This window comes from Scyliorhinus torazame, chromosome 7 (genome assembly GCF_047496885.1).
Source record: "Scyliorhinus torazame isolate Kashiwa2021f chromosome 7, sScyTor2.1, whole genome shotgun sequence".
Taxonomy (NCBI): Eukaryota; Metazoa; Chordata; class Chondrichthyes; order Carcharhiniformes; family Scyliorhinidae; genus Scyliorhinus; species Scyliorhinus torazame.
The window spans coordinates 89,442,342-89,461,405 of NC_092713.1; the positions used below are offsets into that span (position 1 = coordinate 89,442,342).

At 45.8% G+C, this 19,064-nt stretch overlaps 1 protein-coding gene and 1 long non-coding RNA gene across 3 annotated transcripts in view; one reads left to right on the top strand and one right to left on the bottom strand.

Moving 5' to 3' along the window:
• Positions 1–8,751, bottom strand: part of LOC140427300 (uncharacterized) — a 56,373-nt gene extending 47,622 nt beyond the window's left edge. Inside the window, exon 1 of the long non-coding RNA XR_011948450.1 lies at positions 8,521–8,751. This is a non-coding gene — a long non-coding RNA (uncharacterized lncRNA). The remainder of the gene's footprint in view (positions 1–8,520) is intronic.
• Positions 8,752–8,890: 139 nt separating this feature from the next.
• The window catches only part of negr1 (neuronal growth regulator 1), a 1,009,857-nt gene continuing 999,683 nt past the window's right edge, over positions 8,891–19,064 (top strand). For both annotated transcript variants that reach the window (XM_072511034.1, XM_072511035.1), the window contains exon 1: positions 8,891–9,090. In XM_072511034.1, coding sequence (XP_072367135.1) covers positions 8,918–9,090 — 173 coding nt within the window. In that variant the 5' untranslated portion in view covers positions 8,891–8,917. The remainder of the gene's footprint in view (positions 9,091–19,064) is intronic.

Here is a 19,064-nt window from a genome sequence, read left to right on the forward strand (position 1 = left end):
CTTAGAAGTCCCCCTATACCAAAAAGGGCCGAAATTTTAAATGGTGATCAGGGATTCTCACTCCCCGACTCCAATGCAAGCTTCAGTGGGTGCTATTCAGGTCAAACTATATTTTCAAGTTATCCCCCCAGTATAACCCATACCTTCACCGAAGATTTCATCTACTTACCACTTAGTAGCATCGATCCTAGGTCCCGCATTGCTAAGTAAATATAGTAGACTTTGGAATAACCACTGTTTCAGGTTAAAACTTTAAAGTTATTTTATTATTATATATTTTTTCCTCTCTTTAAAAGATGCAATCACTGTCTTTACAGAAAAGTTAAAAGATCTTGCTTCTGGATCCTTTTGGTTGGTTGAAGGGACCTTCAGGCCCAACTTGACAATCAATCTTCTTTAAAGTCTGGTCTTCTTTCGATGTATCAGCTATTTTAGCTTGGCTGCTCTGCCCTGTCTCTTTCCCATGACCGAGCTGACTGTAATCTGTCTCTAGCTGCTTGTTCTTTCTCTGCTTCTCTCCCTCTCCCTCTGAGCTCTGGTTGTCGTTCTGGTTCTGTTTCTCGTTCTGCTCTCTCGGTTTATATTTTCTTTCTAACAATTAAGTTTTTATGACATTATTGTAAAGAAACTCTTGATTAACTTTGATTGTAAAAAGTACCTTTGATCTAAACCTTTTAATCCAACTAAATATTCATTTTGACATGAATTCATCTCATAGATCTGATTACATTGTTTCCTTTGTGATGCCTGCTTGATCAAGGATATCTGCATTTTACAATCCTTCCCTGGCAGCTGCTGTTAACCCTTTGTGGGATATTTCCCTGTATCCTCTCATGTTTCTCTCAGACCAGATATTGCCAGACCTCCATGTTTCAAATGACACATCTTTCCATATTTTCAATAACAACTCTCATCCTCAAAAACATGGTCCCTCTCCTTTGTGAACACTGAAGAAAAGTATTCATTCAACACCTCTCCAATTTCTTCTGACTCCATGCACAAATTCCCACTACTGTCCTTGACAGGCCCTACCCTCACCCTGGTCATTCTTTTATTTCTCACATAAGAGTAAAAAGCCTTGGGGTTTTCCTTGATCCGACCCGCCAAGGACTTCTCATGCCCCCTCCTAGCTCTCTTTAGGCCTTTTTTCAGCTCATTCCTTGCTACCTTGTAACCCTCAAGCGACCCTACTGAACCTTGTTTTCTCATCCTTACAAACTCTTCCTTTTTCCTCTTGACAAGACATTCAACCTCTTTTGTGAACCATGGTTCCCTCACACGGCCATTTCCTCCCTGCCTGACAGGGACATGCCTATCAAGATACACAGTATTTGTTCCTTGAACAAGCTCCACTTTTCATTTGTGCCTTTCCCTGACATTTTCTGTTCCCATCTTATGTTCCCTAATTCTTGCCTAATCACATCATAATTACCCCCTCCCAATTATAAACCTTGCCCTGCCGTATGGCTCTAACCCTCTCCATTGCAATAGTGAAAGACACCGAATTGTGGTCACTATCTCCAAAGTGCTCTCCCACAAACAAATCTAACACTTGGCCCGGTTCATTACCCAGTACCAAATCCAATGTGGCCCCCCCCTCTTGTCGGCCTATCCACATATTGTGTCAGGAAACCCTCCTCCACACTCTGTACAAAAACTGCCCCATCCAAACTGTTCGACCTATAGAGGTTCCAATCAATATTTGGAAAGTTAAAGTCACCCATGACAACTACCCTGAGACCTCCACACCTATCCATAATCTGTTTTGAAATTTCTTCCTCCACATCTCTATTACTATTTGGGAGCCTATAGAAAACTCCTAACAATGTGACCGCTCCTTTCCTATTTCTAACTTCGGCCCATATTACCTCAGTAGGCAGATCCCCTTCATACTGCCTTTCTGCAGCCGTTAAACTATCCTTGATTAACAATGCTACTCCTCCACCTCTTTTACCACCTTCCCTATTCTTACTGAAACATCTATACCCCGGAACTTCCAACAACCATTCCTGTCCCTGTTCTAATCATATTGCCGTAATGGCCACAACATCGTAGTCCCAAGTATCAATCCACGCTCTAAGTTCACCTACCTTATTCCGGATGCTCCTTGCATTGAAGTAGACACACTTCAACCCACCTTTCTGTCTGCCGGTACACTCCTGCGACCTTGATACCCTCCTCAGTACCTCACTACTCTCAACACTGGCTTCTGGACTACAGCTCGTTTTCCCAGCCCCCTGACAAATGTAAAGCCAAATTCTTTAAGAATATGGAGGTTTCTTTAGACCCCATCAGTTTTGTCAATCCCTTCACTTATCCTATGTGAAACAGAACCAAAATACCTAAAATTAGCCATGTATATTATGAAATGATGATAACTAGTCAGAAATTAGGGTGTGACCTTATTCAATAGATAGTCTGGCAGGGAAAAGATAGTTGAGGGTATGGGCAAGAATTTCTTCCTTACTCAACATGTTGGGAAATAATGGATTTAATCAGTAGCAGTATTCCTGAGTTGATATCTGATTTCTATGTGGGAACTGTAGAAATTCGCAACATAGAAGGAAGCTTCTTGGCGCAACATTGTAACTGCGCAGCTCTCAGAACGAACTAACCACGTTGTCCTAATTTCCATTTTCCCTTATATTAAATGTCAGCTATAAAATGTATGATGGATTCAATTCCAGTCACTATTTCTGGTGCAAACATTCCATGTCTTATCAACTCCTCAATTCACATCAATAGTCATTATGTTATCATATTTCATTTGGTTGAGAAAATTATTGCTGCAGACAACTTGTACCCACTGGATAAGAGTGTTCAATTTTCAAGGATAAAGAAAGGTTTCAAAAATGGAGATGGGGGTGTGTTGACTGATGGAAGTAAGTTGTAGAGATGAAAAATAAAGTTATTTACATAAATAGTCAGAAAGTAGCTTCAAAAATAAATATTTCCCAAGGTATAAAACATTGGCAAGATTGCTTGTATAGATATTATATGCAGTTGAAGTTAACTAAAGCCACAATTGAATGTCAAAAATGCATTGGGGGAAATCAATTCATCAGGTGGTTAAGTTCTGTTTGTGGTCAAAAAGCCCTACAGGTGCTTTAAAGATTTAGCATGGCAGTTAGGATTGAGGAGTAGGATATGGCTGAAATGTGAATATATATGTTTTGCATTAATCCTCACTTCTGAGATGATACAGCGGTAGGTACAAATACTTTAGATGTTGACTCTTTGAATGTAAATGCATTAATGGCCTTAGCTTGGTTTGAGGCACTGCAGATTGATCAGGTTGCTGGACCTGATGACAGTGAACCTCAAATGTTGATGAAAGTTGGAGAGATACTATGTATGTAAATAAGTTAGTTGACTAATAGTCATATGAAATCTGGACTAGTTTGAATTGACTGGAGAAAGAGTTGTATGCATGGATGCTTGGACACATGTGCCAAACCCTATTAATTGATATTCATATAGGAACATAGGAACTAGAATAGGCCATTCAGCCCCATGAGCTTGTTGTGTCATTATGGCTGATTTGTATTTTAATTTTGTCTACCTATTTCTTCCAGATCTTGAAGTAAAGTTCTGTAATTTATGTTTCTAACAGGCTTGATTTAGATAATTAAACACTTGTATCATGCATTTCTAGCTATGTTAAAGATTAGTGATTCAATGATTCATGTTTTGAAATGAAATGTCAACCAGCACTAATATTTTTCACTTAAAATGCTCAGGTTTACTGTCATTCAATGATGTGTATATAGGAAAACAATACAATAAAAGATTGAGACAATATGGGCAACACATTTTCCTAGAGCCCCTACACGTCGGAATTTCCCATTACACCACTGATGGTGATGGGGAGAGAGAGCAAGCATGAGGATGGGGGGGGGGGGGGTGCAGAAAGTGTGCATGATTGGGGGGAGAGTGTGTGTGTGAGGGGTGGGGGAACAGAGAGTGTGTGCGACGGTTGAGCTTCATGTTTCAGATCCTGGGATGCGGAGTGCTCTGAAATGAAGCTTAGCACAGGGCCCCATGAACCGTAAATTCACATCTCCAGCAATGTATTTTTGCAAATGTTGATTTGATGATTTTTTAAATCGAACGGCCTTGTCATGTCTGAGTCGGTGATGTGATGTGGCCGTTAAATCTCGCGAGAGACGCCTCGTGAGACTTGCGACACTCAGAACGTCTCCTGAGATCTAAGGTGATGTCAGGAAACGTCGCGATCTGATTCTCACCCTCGCTTGGGCGAGATCCAGATTAACATATTTAATTGAGCCATTAGGCTCATCTAATTATGTCTGAGGCCGATTATCCCAAGGCTAGGGATCGAATGACTACATCTGGGAGACCTCACCATGGCGCTATTCAGTACTGGTTCACATGTAGACCAAGCATAATGGCACCTGAGGGGGATCTCTCAGGCCATCGGAGGCCTCTGGGTGGTCAGGCTCTGGGCAGGGTGGTGCTCTGGGCAGGGTGGTACCCTGGCACTCCTGCTGCCACCTTGGCAATGCTAGCCTGGCACCTTGGCAGTGCCACCCAGTCACCCTGGCAATACCAGCCTGGCACCAGTAGGGTGCCTGGGTGGCACTGCCAGGTCAGAAGGGGCACTGTCAAGGTGCCAGGCTGGCACTGCCAAACCTGGGTGGCAGGTTGCCCATGCCAGGCATCAGGTCTGGGGGCGCCCTGTCCTTAAGAGGTGGGGTGACAGGGGGTGGGGGGGGCTCGAGGACCCCCTAAGAGGTAAGTTGGGGTGGTTGAGGGGGTCGAGAGATCAGGGTGGCATTTATAAATGGCGCTCCGATCTCTTCTTGAGCTCAGCTCGTCAGTGCAGAAAGTGAGGTCAGTGCAGCTTCGGCCAGCCGTTTCCCACAGAATCCCCCAAAACACAAAGTCCTGTTGAATAGCGGGATAGTTCTTGGCACTGCAGGCTGCAAGAAACACACGCTATTCACACGCAAAATGGGACTTTTTTTGTTAAATCACACCCATTTACTTTTCTATTGCAAATTTATGCCAATTGTTCATTAGGAAATCAAAATCTGTTCAATTATATTTTTTGCACTTCAATAAAGGTGATGTTTACTAAAGTTGATAATACTAAACATAAATACATTAGGGCAAGTTCAGTGTTCCTGTGATTCAAGGCAATGCAGGTCAAAGTTAAGTGTATAACACGCAGTACAGATTGTCCCATCCATACCCCTTTCAACGTGTGGATTTTCACTCTAAGTGTGTGAAAAATAAATTTGTTCAATTATTCTAAGCTCTCGGGCCCAGAATTTCCTTGGAGTTGCTCTCTTTTTGCCTCTGTTACTTCAATCCAAATTACATTTATAAGCTTCCTCACAGTTTACACCATACTCCCAGAGTAGTCATGGCAGTGGGCTGGAAGTAACTCTAAGGAAATCCGAGGCATGTGTTTAGCTTTTGGCTGACAGATTTTATAATGGTGTTATCTCGCTTTCCTAAGCCAGTGCTCACCTGATGTTCACGCGAGGACATTTTCTAGCAGGGGTCACTAATGGTAGTCAAGAGCTGGAACACTCTCTTATCTTTCTATTTCTTGGTCCCAGGGCAGAAGCCAATTAAACATAGTTCATTTTGTTGGCTCAAAAACAGAAAATACTAGACAATATCAGCAAGTCAGACAGCATCTGTGAAGAGAGAAGGGAGCTAATGTTTCGAGTCTGGATGACTCTGTCAAAGCTGGAGAGAACTGGAAATAGGGTCAGATTTATACTGTTACTGTTGTGGGGGGTGAGCATGGAGCAGTGGGGCTGAATAGAGGGCCAGCGATAGGTGGAGATTGACAAATGTGTTGTGGACGAAAGACAATGGGAATATAAATGGGGATGATCAAGGCAAAGAATCTTCACCTATCGCTGGCCCTCTATCCAGCCCCAATGATGCATGCCCCCTCCACCCCACAACAGTATAATCTGACCCTATTTCCAGTTCTCTCTAGCTTTGACAAAGTGTCATGCAGACTCAAGGGGCGAAATTCTCCGGAAACGGCGCGATGTCCGCCGACTGGCGCCCAAAACGGCGCAAATCAGACGGGCATTGCGCCGCCCCAAAGGTGCGGAATGCTCCGCATCTTTGGGGGCCGAGCCCCAACCTTGAGGGGCTAGGTCGGCGCCGGATGAATTTCCGCCCCGCCAGCTGGCGGAAAAGGCCTTTGGTGCCCCGCCAGCTGGCGCGGAAATGACATCTCCGGGCGGCGCATGCGCGGGAGTGTCAGCGGCCGCTGACAGCATTCCCGCGCATGCGCAGTGGAGGGAGTCTCTTCCGCCTCCGCCATGGTGGAGACCGTGGCGGAGGCGGAAGGGAAAGAGTGCCCCCACGGCACAGGCCCGCCCGCGGATCGGTGGGCCCCGATCGCAGGCCAGGCCACCGTGGGGGCACCCCCCGGGGCCAGATCGCCCCGTGCCCCCCCCCAGGACCCCGGAGCCCGCCCGCGCCGCCTTGTCCCGCCGGTAAGGTAGATGTTTTAATTTACGCCGGCGGGACAGGCATTTTAGCGGCGGGACTTCGGCCCATCCGGGCCGGAGAATCGAGCGGGGGGGGGGCCCGCCAACCGACGCGGCGCGATTCCCGCCCCCGCCAAATATCCGGTGCCGGAGACTTCGGCAACCGGCGGGGGCGGGATTCACGCCAGCCCCCGGCGATTCTCCGACCCGGCGGGGGGTCAGAGAATCTCGCCCAAAATGTTAGATCCCCCTTCCCTCTCCACGGATGCTGTCAGACCTGCTGAGATTGTCCAGTATTTTCTATTTTTGTTTAAGATTACAGCATCCATAGTAATTTGCTTTTATTATCATATTGTTGGCTGTTTTGACAAGGGAATAAAGACTTGCACCTATATAGCATCTTTCATGACCTCAGGGCATCCTAAAGATTTTCACGACCAATTAAATACCTCTGAAATTTAGTCACTGTTGTAGGAAAGGCAGAAACTCATCTATGCATAGCGAGGTCTGAAAAAACACAATAAAACAATCTGTTTTAGCGTTATCACTTGAGGGGTGATTATTGAAGAGGACACATTGGAAAACAATTTCCAGTGCTCTTTTTAATGTTGTCATGAGATCTATGATGCCTATCTCAGCGGGCTGTCAGGTCCTCAGTTTAATATCTCATCTGATTGAAAGGTGGCACCTTCCTTCGTGCTACAGGAGGATGTCAGCCTAGATTTTATGCTCAAATCTCTGGAGTGGGCACACTCAAGTTCATTTTGTTCTTAGTTAACTGAACACAGACCAAAGCTAATATAAGGATGGGACTTCTTGTTTTGAGTGGCCTAACTGCACACTAACTTCTGCGAAGAGAGTAATTAGAAACACATAAACAATAAGAATATCCCAGATGTAATTCTGAAATCCCCCCGTAACGCAGGAGATTTTGGAGGGGGTAACATTGAAGTTCAGTGTAACCGCTACAGATCTACGGTGGCTCTCAGGATTGGTAAATTTTGTACATCTACATCCCTGATTAAAATAAATCAGTTACAAAGGAATTGCGATTAAAGGGAATTATTGCCTTAGTAGGGAGTCTTGGTGGTTGCTGAGGTGGTTCTTTTGTTCCTGAGCCAGACTATTGTTGCCCAATTTGAAAATAACACTAGCTCACCGACAAATCTTTCAGGAAGAGTAGCATGAACTTTCAATGGAACCTTGCTTACATTTTTACTGAAGTTGTCATTACAAATAAATGTGTTAGTGTATGTTGGGTGCCACAATCGCATCATGTACAGGATCTGTTTTCAAACACAACATTATTATGTTGCAGAGGACTTTCTCACAACAATGCCCTTTAATTGCATCGCATTTTCAAAATAATATTGCTGTTTAAACCTTATGCAATAATTTGAGCAGGGACAACGTTGTGCTGATTTAACACTTACACAAGTAAAAACATTTTGGGTCTTACTTGTCCTCACTCATGTCAACCTAGCTATCATTAGTATGACACCGTAAACTATTTTTTAAGGCCAAAGAAAAAAAAACGAGTAGTAGTCTGTCTCTTCATTTTCTTGGTAATAAATAACGTGTGACTCATTACATTTTTATCCTTTCTCTTTTTGTTTTGCACGGCTTTTTTAAAATACAATTTTGATCTTTTAGCGTATTGGAGTTCATTCTCCCTCGGACTCTTCATTGGTTCCTTCTGAGGTTATGGCACCTCAGGAAATAGCACGGGCCTGGAGATGTGCGGAAGAGCAAAATCTTCTGGCACTAAGCAAGTTTGTACATTTTGCAAATGAAATAAATAAATGAATGAATGAAAGGAACGCTACAGTATTGGGAGTCATTTTAACATTTCTTTGCAAAATGTTGATGCGGCTGCAGAACCTCTTCGTAAGTGGTGCGGGATTCAACATGACGTTGGCATCTAGCACCCCCCCCCCCCCCCCTCCCCTCCCCGGGGAATCTATTTGCACATTGAAGATGATTTTAACGTTTATTAGCTGCCGCGGTGATGGGTGAAATACCTGTACGGCAGTACCTTTAATACTCGGCGCTCCCAGTCAGTCGGACATGTTGCCTGGGCAACGGCCATGGCAACTGGCTCAGAGCCTGGGGCTGTCTGCTGCCTCTCCCTCCCTCCCTCTCTGTCTCCACACTCACAAACGCATTTTTACATCAGTTCGTCGCTGGATGATGTGGAAGCCGCTGGAGAATAGAGAGCTCGTACTTTAGAGTCAGGCAGCGCCAGAGCAAAACTCCATAGGCTGGGCAGAGACAGACAGGCAGTGGGAAGCCAGGCGGGGGGTGGGTGGGTGGGGAGGGAGGGGTAGGGGCAGGGGCGGGGGAGGTAGGGAATACAGGGCAGAAAGGGTTTTCCCAGCTTTTGACAGAAAGTGGGGGGTGGGCGGGCGAGCGAGCGAGCTGGGAGAGACACGATGGACACCGTGCAGGATGCTTCACCCTGCGCCTCAGGCCAGTGGCTGGCGGCTCTTCTGCTCACTCTCTGCTGCTTGCTGCCCACTTGCCTCCCGGCAGCTCAGAGCGTGGATTTCCCCTGGCCGGCGGTGGACAACATCATGGTGCGGCAGGGAGACACGGCCATCCTCAGGTAGGAGCTGCAAGAACAACCTGTGACACACCGTGCGGGGATAACAATGTTATTATTTACACACTTTGGCATCTTTTGTTTTTCCCCCTCCCCCTCTCCGGTAGAGGAAAGAGATAAAGGCAGCGTTTGGGATGTTGTGGTGGGCGGAGGTTTAAGTTGCACATGGTTGACCAATCTGTTGTGTTCTCTGTTGCACAGCTGTGTTTTCATAGTTCCTACAGAATGTAGTTTATGGGGGGGGGGGAAAACGGATATACACACACACACACAGCAGGGACCGGTTCAAATCATCCTTTCCACTGCATTGTGCGACAATTTTACTTCACGATGTTACACCCCCTCCTAAGAATTAAGACTATCGCAATTTATTGGCGCCTGTGGCATTTGTAAGTTAGAGATCTTTTGAACTCGTCATTTAAATTAAAATAGGAGAAAGTACTGTCACCGAGACAACGAATTGTACTTAATTTGTTATAACGGTAAGAAGCAACAATAGTTGACCCGCAGGTGTTGTTTTTGAATGGTCAGACTTCATTTGCCACACCCTTTATTTCCCACCCCACCTGCAGTCAGAAATAAGGACAAAACAGATGCCTTCCTGTTAATTGCCATTATTATTCTGACACAGGCACAGCCCATCACTGTCTCCCAAGCAGAAATGTGAAATTACCTTTCATTTTCTTTTTACTATTTAATGCAATACTAATAACTTCAGAAGTACAAGTACACACTGTGCTGTACTTATGCGCCCACTCAAGAGATTTTTACATTATGTTAATGCCAGATATGACAAAGAATGGAAAACAATCATCTTAATTATATATTTCTGTATTGTTGTCCTTGTTATAACTCCAACTAACAGAGCAATAAGGTTTGACTGATTAACAGTACAGCATACCTTCGAAGAATTTGACATGTTTAGCCTTTTTTAATAGAAGTTTCACATCATTTTTATCCGGATAATCAAAACAACATAGGACTAAATATTAAAATCTTTAATTGCACGGTATATGTCATAATGACCAACTGACTAATGGTTAGCCATAGAAGCCTAGAGCACTGAGTACAAATCCGAGTCAATTGAATTTCCTAACATTCAGTGATTGAATTTTAGCAGCTCTTAGTTGGGGTGCTAGATTGAAAACTTAATAATAGAATCCACAGGCGAAGAATAATTGGCAGGACCAGTTCAACCCTGGAGTAGTGCACCTCCTTTTGGCCAATCACAGCGTGGCATTGACATCTTTCTATGGCTAGATTATCTCACCTTCTCAAATGAGGAAGGGAAGTGCAGCAATGCTGTTCACCTAATAGAGAAAGCACAGGAGGGAGAGTTCCACTCAATCTCTTACGTGAACTGTATTTTAAACATTTATCGAGCATCAATAACTATTATATAACAGATATTTCTTGTTATATCGAAGTTGTGTAAAATGCAGCCTTCTCTGTCTTGTCAAAAATTTGACTGCATTCTGTTTTGATTTTCTTTCCCTCATGACTATTTTATTGAATGTGGTATTGTTCCATGATTCTCTAGGAGCATCCTTTTCAATTTTATTGCTTATTATTTGGCTGGCCCGTATGCAGCAATATTTCAAGGTGGAGCCCACTAACTATACTGCAAGAAATTATTCAAGGATATTAAACTGAAAGAATAATGGTTTGGGGCTGCCATTGCATTCTGTAACTAAAATGTTAATGTGTTTTAAAATTTGAGTTTATCAACTTATATATGACTTTTAACAAATAAAATAACAACTTTTCACATATCACCTTTCACTTGAAAAATGGTCCTTGGCATGTCACAGGTGTAAGGACAAAAGTAGATCCTGAAGCAATGTTTTTATTTGTTCTTGGGCATGAGCATCGCGAGCAAGGCCGTTTATTACCCATTCTTAATTGTTCTTGAGAAGGTGACGGTGAGCCGTCTTCCTCAATCACGACTGTCCATGTGGTATCGGTATTTCCATGATGCTTTTGAAGAAAGTTCAAGGATTTTCATCGAATAACAATGAAAGAATGGCAATATGCTTCTCAGTCAAGCTAGTGCATAACCCGGCGATAACTTACAGGTGGTGGTCTTCCCATCCTTATTGGTCTGGGGTTAAGAGGTTGCAGGTGGAAGGTGCTGCTGTTGAAGGAGACTTGGCGAGATGCTGCATTACAACTTGTGGATGATTCACATTGTTTCCACTGTACACCTATGATGTAGGGGGTGAATGTTTAAGGTGGTGGGTGGATGGAGTGCCGATCAAATGAGCTATCTTTTCTTGGATGGTGTCGAGATTCTTAGTGTTGTTGAAGCTTCACTCATCCAGGAAATTGTAGAGTATTCCATGACATGCCTGATTTTTGGGCGGGTTTTGAGAAGTAAGTTACTCACCATAGACAATTCATTGGCGAGACCATGCAGATGCTGCGACAACAGATGAACGGACAGTGCGTGACAATCGCCAGTCAGGAATGTTCCCTTCCAGTCGGGGAACACTTCAGCAGTCAAGGGCATTCAGCCTCTGATCTACGGGTAAGCGTTCTCCAAGGCGGACTTCAGGACGCACGACAACGTAAAATCGCCGAGCAGAAACTTATTGTCAAGTTCCGCACACATGAGTACGGCCTCAACCGGGACCTTGGATTCATGTTGTATTACATTCATCCTCCACCATCTGGCCTGGGCTTGCAAAATCCTACCAACTGTCCTGACTTGAGACAATTCACACCTCTTTAACCTGGGGTTACCCCTATCTCTGGATCTGTAAAGACTTAATTACCTGCAAATGCTCGCATTCAAAGCATTGTCTTGCATCTTTGACTTTGTCTATATATATGTTTCTGGAACTTACCTCTTCATTGACCTGAGGAAGGAGCAGTGCTCTGAAAGCTAGTGTCTGACTTTAACCTGGTGTTGTAAGACTTCTTACTGTGCTCACCCCAGTCCAACACCGGCATCTCCACATCATTGATGAAGCAGTTGGAGATGGTTGGACCTAGGATTCTACCCTGAGGAACTCCTGCAGTGATGTCCTGGGACCAGGATAGAGTTTCTCCAAATTTTCATTAACATCAATTTTGCTAAGGCTTCTTGATTCCACACCCAATCAAATGTAACTTTGATGTCAAGCATAGTCACTCTTTCCTCACCTCTGGAATTCAGCTCTTTTGTCCATTTTTGGAGCTGAGTTTCCCTGGCAGAACCTAGACTGAATATTAGTAAGTAAGTAACTGCTGCTTGAAAGTATTCTAAACAACAATTGCCATCACTTTTTTGTGGATTGAGAGCAATTTGATGGAGTGGTAATCATTCAGATTAGATTTGTCCTGTCTTTTATGGATGGCACATACCTGGGCAGTTTTTCACATTGTCGGATGAATGCCAGTATTATAACTGTACTGGAACATTTTGGCTAGGGACAGGGCTAGGTCTGGAGCACAAGTCTTCAGTACTACAGTTGAGATTGTGTCGGGGCCCATATGTTTGCCCTTTCAGCCCTCACTTGAGTGAGGGCTGAAAGTGAGTCCAGTTGTCTGAAGGCTGGCATCCATGATAGTGGAGACCTTAGGACGAGGCTGGGATGGATCATCCAATTGTCACTTCTTTTATTTATAAATTTAGAGTACCCATTTCATTTTTTCTAATTAAAGGCCAATTTAGCGTGGCCAATCCATCTACCCTGCACATCTTTGGGTTGTGGGGGCGAGACCCATGCAGACATGGGAGAATGTATAAACTTCACACGGTCAGTGACCCAGAGCCAGGATCGAACTTGGGACCTCAGCGCCGTGAGACAGCAGAGCTAACCACTGTGCTACCGTGCTGCCCGATCCAATTGGCACTTCTGACGAAAGATAGTTTCAAATGTTTTGGTCTTTTTGTGCTAATGTACTGAGCTCCATCATCTTTGAGGATGGAAATGTTTTTGGAAACTCCTCCAGTTAATTATTTAATTGTCTAATATTCATGACTGGACGTGGCAGGACAGCAGAGATTTGATCTGATCCGTTGCTGGTTGGATTGCTTAGCTCTCTCTATAGAATGTTTCTTATGTTGTTTAGCATGCATGGAGCCCGGTGTTGTAGCTTCACCAAGTTATTAACTCATTACTATGCCTGATGAAGTTCCTAACATGGTCTCCAGCACTCTTCTTTGAGAAGATCTGCAAAGGGACAATCAAAAGCCCAGTCAAAGAGCTAGAGTTCATGAAGAGCCTTGAGGAGCGTAAGAAAGGAGGGAGGAGGAAGAGGGGAATGTCTCTGCAAAGTCATCAGCTTAGGCAGTCCTTTGGGATTGACAATGACTTGCTTCCAATACAGTTTGATAAGTTGTGAGGTGGCCAATAAATCTAAGACATGATCTGCAGACCCTGCCATATGTGGGGGAGGTGATACTTGAAAGGTCAGGTAGATTAATTGTTTGGAGATTTGTGTGCTTTCTCCGATGCCTTGAGTTTCATGTTCCCAACAAAGCCTTTCAGGATGATCCTTCTCCATTTTGGTTGGTTACAAGCCAAGGACTCCCATACGTCTGCAGGAATGTTAGGTGTCTTTGGACATGCTTTGAGGACATCCCTGAAGCATTTCTGCTGTCCTTTTGGAATCTCCTTTGGTTACGGAACGCCGAGTAGAGAAGATGTTTCAGGATTCTGGGGCGAAATTCTCCCCCAACGGCGCGATGTCCGCCGACTGGCGCCAGAAACGGCGCCAATCAGATGGGCATCGCGCCGGCCCAAAGGTGCGGAATGCTCCGCATTTTGGGGGCCGAGCCCCATATTGAGGGGCTAGGCCGAGGTCGGAGGGATTTCCGCCCCGCCAGCTGGCGGAAATGGCGTTTGTTGCCCCGCCAGCTGGCGGAAATGGCGTTTGTTGCCCCGCCAGCTGGCGCGGAAATGCGGCGCAAGCGCGGGAGCGTCAACGGCGGCCGACAGTTTCCCGTGCATGCGCAGTGGGGAGAGTCTCTTCCGCCTCCGCCATGGTGGAGGCCGTGGCGGAGGCGGAAGGGAAAGAGTGCCCCCACGGCACAGGCCCGCCCACGGATCGGTGGGCCCCGATCGCGGGCCAGGCCACCGTGGGGCACCCCCCGGGGCCAGATCGCCCTGCGCACCCCCCCAGGACCCCGGAGCCCGCCCACGCCGCCTGGTCCCGCCGGTAAATACCAGCTTTGATTTACGCCGGCGGGACAGGCAATTTCTGGGCGGGCCTTCGGCCTATCCGGGCCGGAGAATTGAGCGGGGGGTCGGAGAATGACGCCCCTGGTGTCAGGCATGTAAATGGCATGTCCTGCTCAATGGAGATGACTTTGAGAGTTTAGCACCTTGATGCTGAGCATGTTGGCTTGGGAGAGAGCCCTGCTGTTGGATTGCCTGTCTTGCCACTGGATTTGGGGGATCTTGTGAAGGCACCGCTGGTGGTACTTCTCCAGAGCGTTGAGGTACCTGCTGTAGGTTTCCTAATCTCTGAAGCATATTGGAGCATGGGTATCATTGTTGCATAGTAAATATGATCCTGGTCTCAGGTTTGAGATCCTCATTCTCAAATACTCTTTTCCTCAGTCAGCTGAAGGCTGAGCTAGTATATTGGAGAAGATGATGGTGTTCAATGTCTATGTCTGCCTTCATTGAGAGGAAGCTTCCAAGATTTGAAAAATGATCCATATTTTTCCGTGATCTCGCTGTTGATCTTAGTCAACAGGGGGACAGTTATGCTGTGCAAGCAGGTTGTAAGTGCACCACAGATTTTTGAGTGTTTTGTGAAAATCATATTTTCTCATATGCTTTGGAGAAGCAAGAAATCTAGGACCTCACCAAACTTAAATAGAAAGCTTTTGCGAACCAGAAACTCCAACACAAGTTTAAAAACAGCGATTCTACAGGTGTTTGAAGGCAATGGTACAGCATAAAACCCGCAGCATACAGAACTGATGGTGGGTAGAAAGGCCAGAGGAAGATCAACAACTTGCAGATGCCAAGAACATGTGTGGTATCTTCAGTGCTGTCAAGACAGTCTGTGGCCCAAGCACGAGCCCATTCTGCTGAGAGCGAGAAATGGAGGGAACTTATCAAGGACAGAGAGGCAATCAGTGCTCATTGGGGAAAACATTTTGGAAACTCTTCAACTGAAACTCTTCCTGGAATTTTCTGCTCTGGGCCTATATCCCATGACTGGGCAGGAGGTCAGAGTGATTCCTTAGTGGGTAAACTGATCGAATTGTGCAATGTTGGGCTAATTAATTATGGAGCCGGGAGTTTCCCAGCATATCACACTGAGGGGTGGGAAGCAAGTCACGCAGCCTGCTATTATATCCAGGTGCCATATTTACAAGGCACTCAGACAGCTGCTCATTTATCATGGCAGTAGTTTGGAACTAGACATGCTGCCAGGAAACAGTGAAAGCTAGTTTCAAGTGTTGCAAGTCATGGAGGAAAGTGGGTGTCCTTTTTCCAAGTAATTTTATCATAGAATTTACAGTGCAGAAGGAGGCCATTCAGCCCATTGAGTCTGCACCGGCTCTTGGAAAGAGCACCCTACCCAAGGTCAACACCTCCACCCTATCCCCATAACCCAGTCCAACACTAAGGGCAATTTTGGACACTAAGGGCAATTTGTCACGGCCAATCCACCTAACCTGCATATCTTTGGACTGTGGGAGGAAACCGGAGCACCCGGAGGAAACTCATGCACACACGGGGAGGATGTGCAGACTCCGCACAGACAGAGACCCAAACCGGAATCGAACCTGGGACCCTGGAGCTGTGAAGCAAATGTGCTATCCACAACGCTACCGTACTGCCCCTAATGGGAGGAGGAAGCCCACCCATCTTATTGTACCTGCAAGAGGTGGTAACCAGGTTGGTCAGTGCCTCTTCCATTCAAAGGAGGACTGCACTGCAGTGCAGGAAAAGAATGAATGACCTAGTCTGCGCCACCAGGGTACGTTAAAACTCTACCCCCAGCTCCTCCCTCCCAAATTACTCACTTCACTTATTGGGAACTGAGACAGAGGTCTTAATAACAAGGCGACCATCTGTGCTGCTGCCCATGCATAAAAGTTATTCACAAGATGCTGGGTTGCTGCCTCATAGTCCGAGGCTGATGGTGAGCCTCTGGGAGCAGTCATGGACAATATGCTGGAGATGCAGAGAGAGGCGAGGGAACATCAGGCAGAAGTGTCGACTTTTTGCTGATGCAGCGGCACTGACATGTGCGCACATGGAAGTCTCCATGTGGAGGATGGTGAACACCATGGAGGACCTGGTCCAGCAGCACACCCAGTTTCTACTGGAGATGTCCACGAACTGCATTCGATCACTAGTTATAGGCGAGCTTTTGCAGTGGCTATGTGAGAGTGGAACAGGACACCTCAACCTCTCTCCAGGTACCCCTTTCCCATAAACAGTCGTGGTGGGGCCCTTGAGTACCCAAACTGAGGAGGAGCATCACACGGACACCCTGGGACACCTACTCAGGACTTTCCAAGGGTGTCCAGATGTTCTGAGTCCATTCTCTCTGTGACCCCATTGGCTCTAGTCTTTGGGATTGTTGAGGAACCCAATCACCCCTCATGTATTTTCTGCCCTCTCCTCCCTGTGCTCCAAACCCCATCCGGCTCACTTTCCACCAAGTGGATCAGCCTGCAATCCCAGTAAGTCCTTGATACCTGGATGCTACATTGGTCCAGTCATGTTTCGGACTGGCATGAACTGCCGCTGGCATTATGGGCCGGGGTGGGGGAGAATTCTGATTGGGTGCTCATTTTAATTCCCTTGATAATAAGCCATGCTGGTCAGGACCGTAGGTTCCTGCTGTCATTTCCTGCCATCGGGAAACCAACATTTGCACTCTTGTCGCATTCTGTGCTCCTGCCACTATCGGGGACGGGAAATTCTCACCTCACCTGAAGGCCATCAACTCCATTTTTCAATACCCCAACTGGCTCAGTCTCAGCACCACCCCAGTCCAGAGAGAAGTTGAAAAATCCATTTGACGGTGGAAAAACAACAAAGCCTCTGGAGCGAATGGAATTCTTTTTCAAATTCTGAAATTACAGTGGAGATGCACTCCTTGCATGGCTGCAAAATCTTATATCCCTCATCTGGGAATACGAGTGCTGGGCCGACGATGTTGGAGACATTGTGATTGTGACTATATTGTAGAAGGGAGACCAATCTGATTGCGGTAACTACAGGGCAGCCTCCCTGCTACCTGTCACGAGAAAGATCATTGCAAGAGTGTGCCTCAGTTTTCATATCCCAATGGCCAAAGAGCTCCTTCAGAGCCACAGTTCAGTTTTCTCCTGTTGAGAGGCACCGCAGGCATGATCTTCACCGCACAGCTAATCCAGCGCCAACAACTGTACTTGTCCTCTTTTGACCTCACAAGCTTTTCACTTTGTCAATGGTTAAGGCTTATCTGTGAAGAGATGTTATGCAGACTTGCATTGATTTCCCAGGGGTAGGTAATGCCACAGACTGCTTGCTACCTGTGTGGCCCTGGAACTTTCTTTATTGATATCACCAATGGATGTCGCATGGGCAAGAGGTGACCCATGGCCCTGTCTGTCCCTGGGGAATCAATGTTGTCTGTATAGCACCACTTGAAACAGCACTACTGAACAAATTTCACTTCAGTTGAGTTTAGAAGTAGCGTTGATGAGGATTACAGCAGTAAACGGACTGAAGTAGGGACAGAGTGGATGATATTGTAAAGGTAGAAGCAGGTGATACTCATGATGGAGAGAATCTTGAAGCAGAGTTTTGAATCAAACATGATTAAAAGGATTATGCTGACTGCCTCATTCTACAAGAGATAGAATCAAATGCTTTATCTGTCCTGTGCATCACTAGAGTTAGGTGGGCTGTTTTTAATGTGGATCCTAATGGCAGGTTAGAAAGCTGGGGGCAATTCAACCTTGGCTCTTTCCAGGAGTCCTAACCCGATTCTGTGCCCATAAGGCTAATTAACTGGCTGGTATTGAGAGACTCATCCTTTTAGTGGTGGAGATCCCATCTCAAAGAGCTGCTGGCCAATTCGATCTCTGCAGTGCCCTTGGGAACTGTAGCTACTGCTGGCACTGCAACCAGCCAGGAGCAGCATCTTGGAACAGGTCCTGATCTGATGTCTGTGGGATCGCTTGGCTAGGTCACAGTGAGGGAGAAGAGGGTAGTCAATGGTGAGGGCAGGGGGGGATTGTTTCCTTGAGCATGACCCCTACCGCTGGGAGACGTCTTCAGTGGGTCACAGGGTGCCCAATCAGGACGCTATTCACCTCCAGGAGGCCAGCAGCTATTATTGGGTGGAAGTTCCACCATTGCTAGAAGAAAACCACAAAGAGCAGGAAGATGCGCTAAAAGACCATACATGGGCCTCATTAACCTCCTGGAAGGCCAGCCTTCCCTACCCTTCACTGTGAATCGGACATCGCAAACCGTTCCCCCACCCCTCCCTGCACCCACCCCTGCTAACTCCGTACACCCTCTCCCCCACCTACCACATCGCACTGTTGTGGACCAGATTAACTTCTGCTTAGTGTCTTGTGTAAACCAACACAAAAGTTCTATTTTAAGGTATCCACATATAATAAAAATCTCTCCAGATGCATCTTAAATCTTAATCACAATTATAAGGGTTTGTCAAGATATTTAAGCAATGTAATATATACCATTATTTAAAATAAGGTACTTCTTTCATTTTTTAAAACTACTACTATCCATGAAAGTGGAAGATGGGGATAATATTGCTGAAGCTTTGGTTGTCGAGGTTGGATCTCTCATTTGAGACAAATGAAACATGTTGAACGTAAATTTAAAATGTTTTTCTTCAGTTTTCCTTTCTTCTCTCCCCACATGACAGCAGACTCTTGGTGGATGCGGTTCCACAATGCTTTGCTTAAGTTGCCATTCAAAATGTGGGAACTGAGATGGTGAGACACATCTTGCTTTTCTGGTGGGCCAAACCTGGACAGCTGACAGTTGCAGATTATC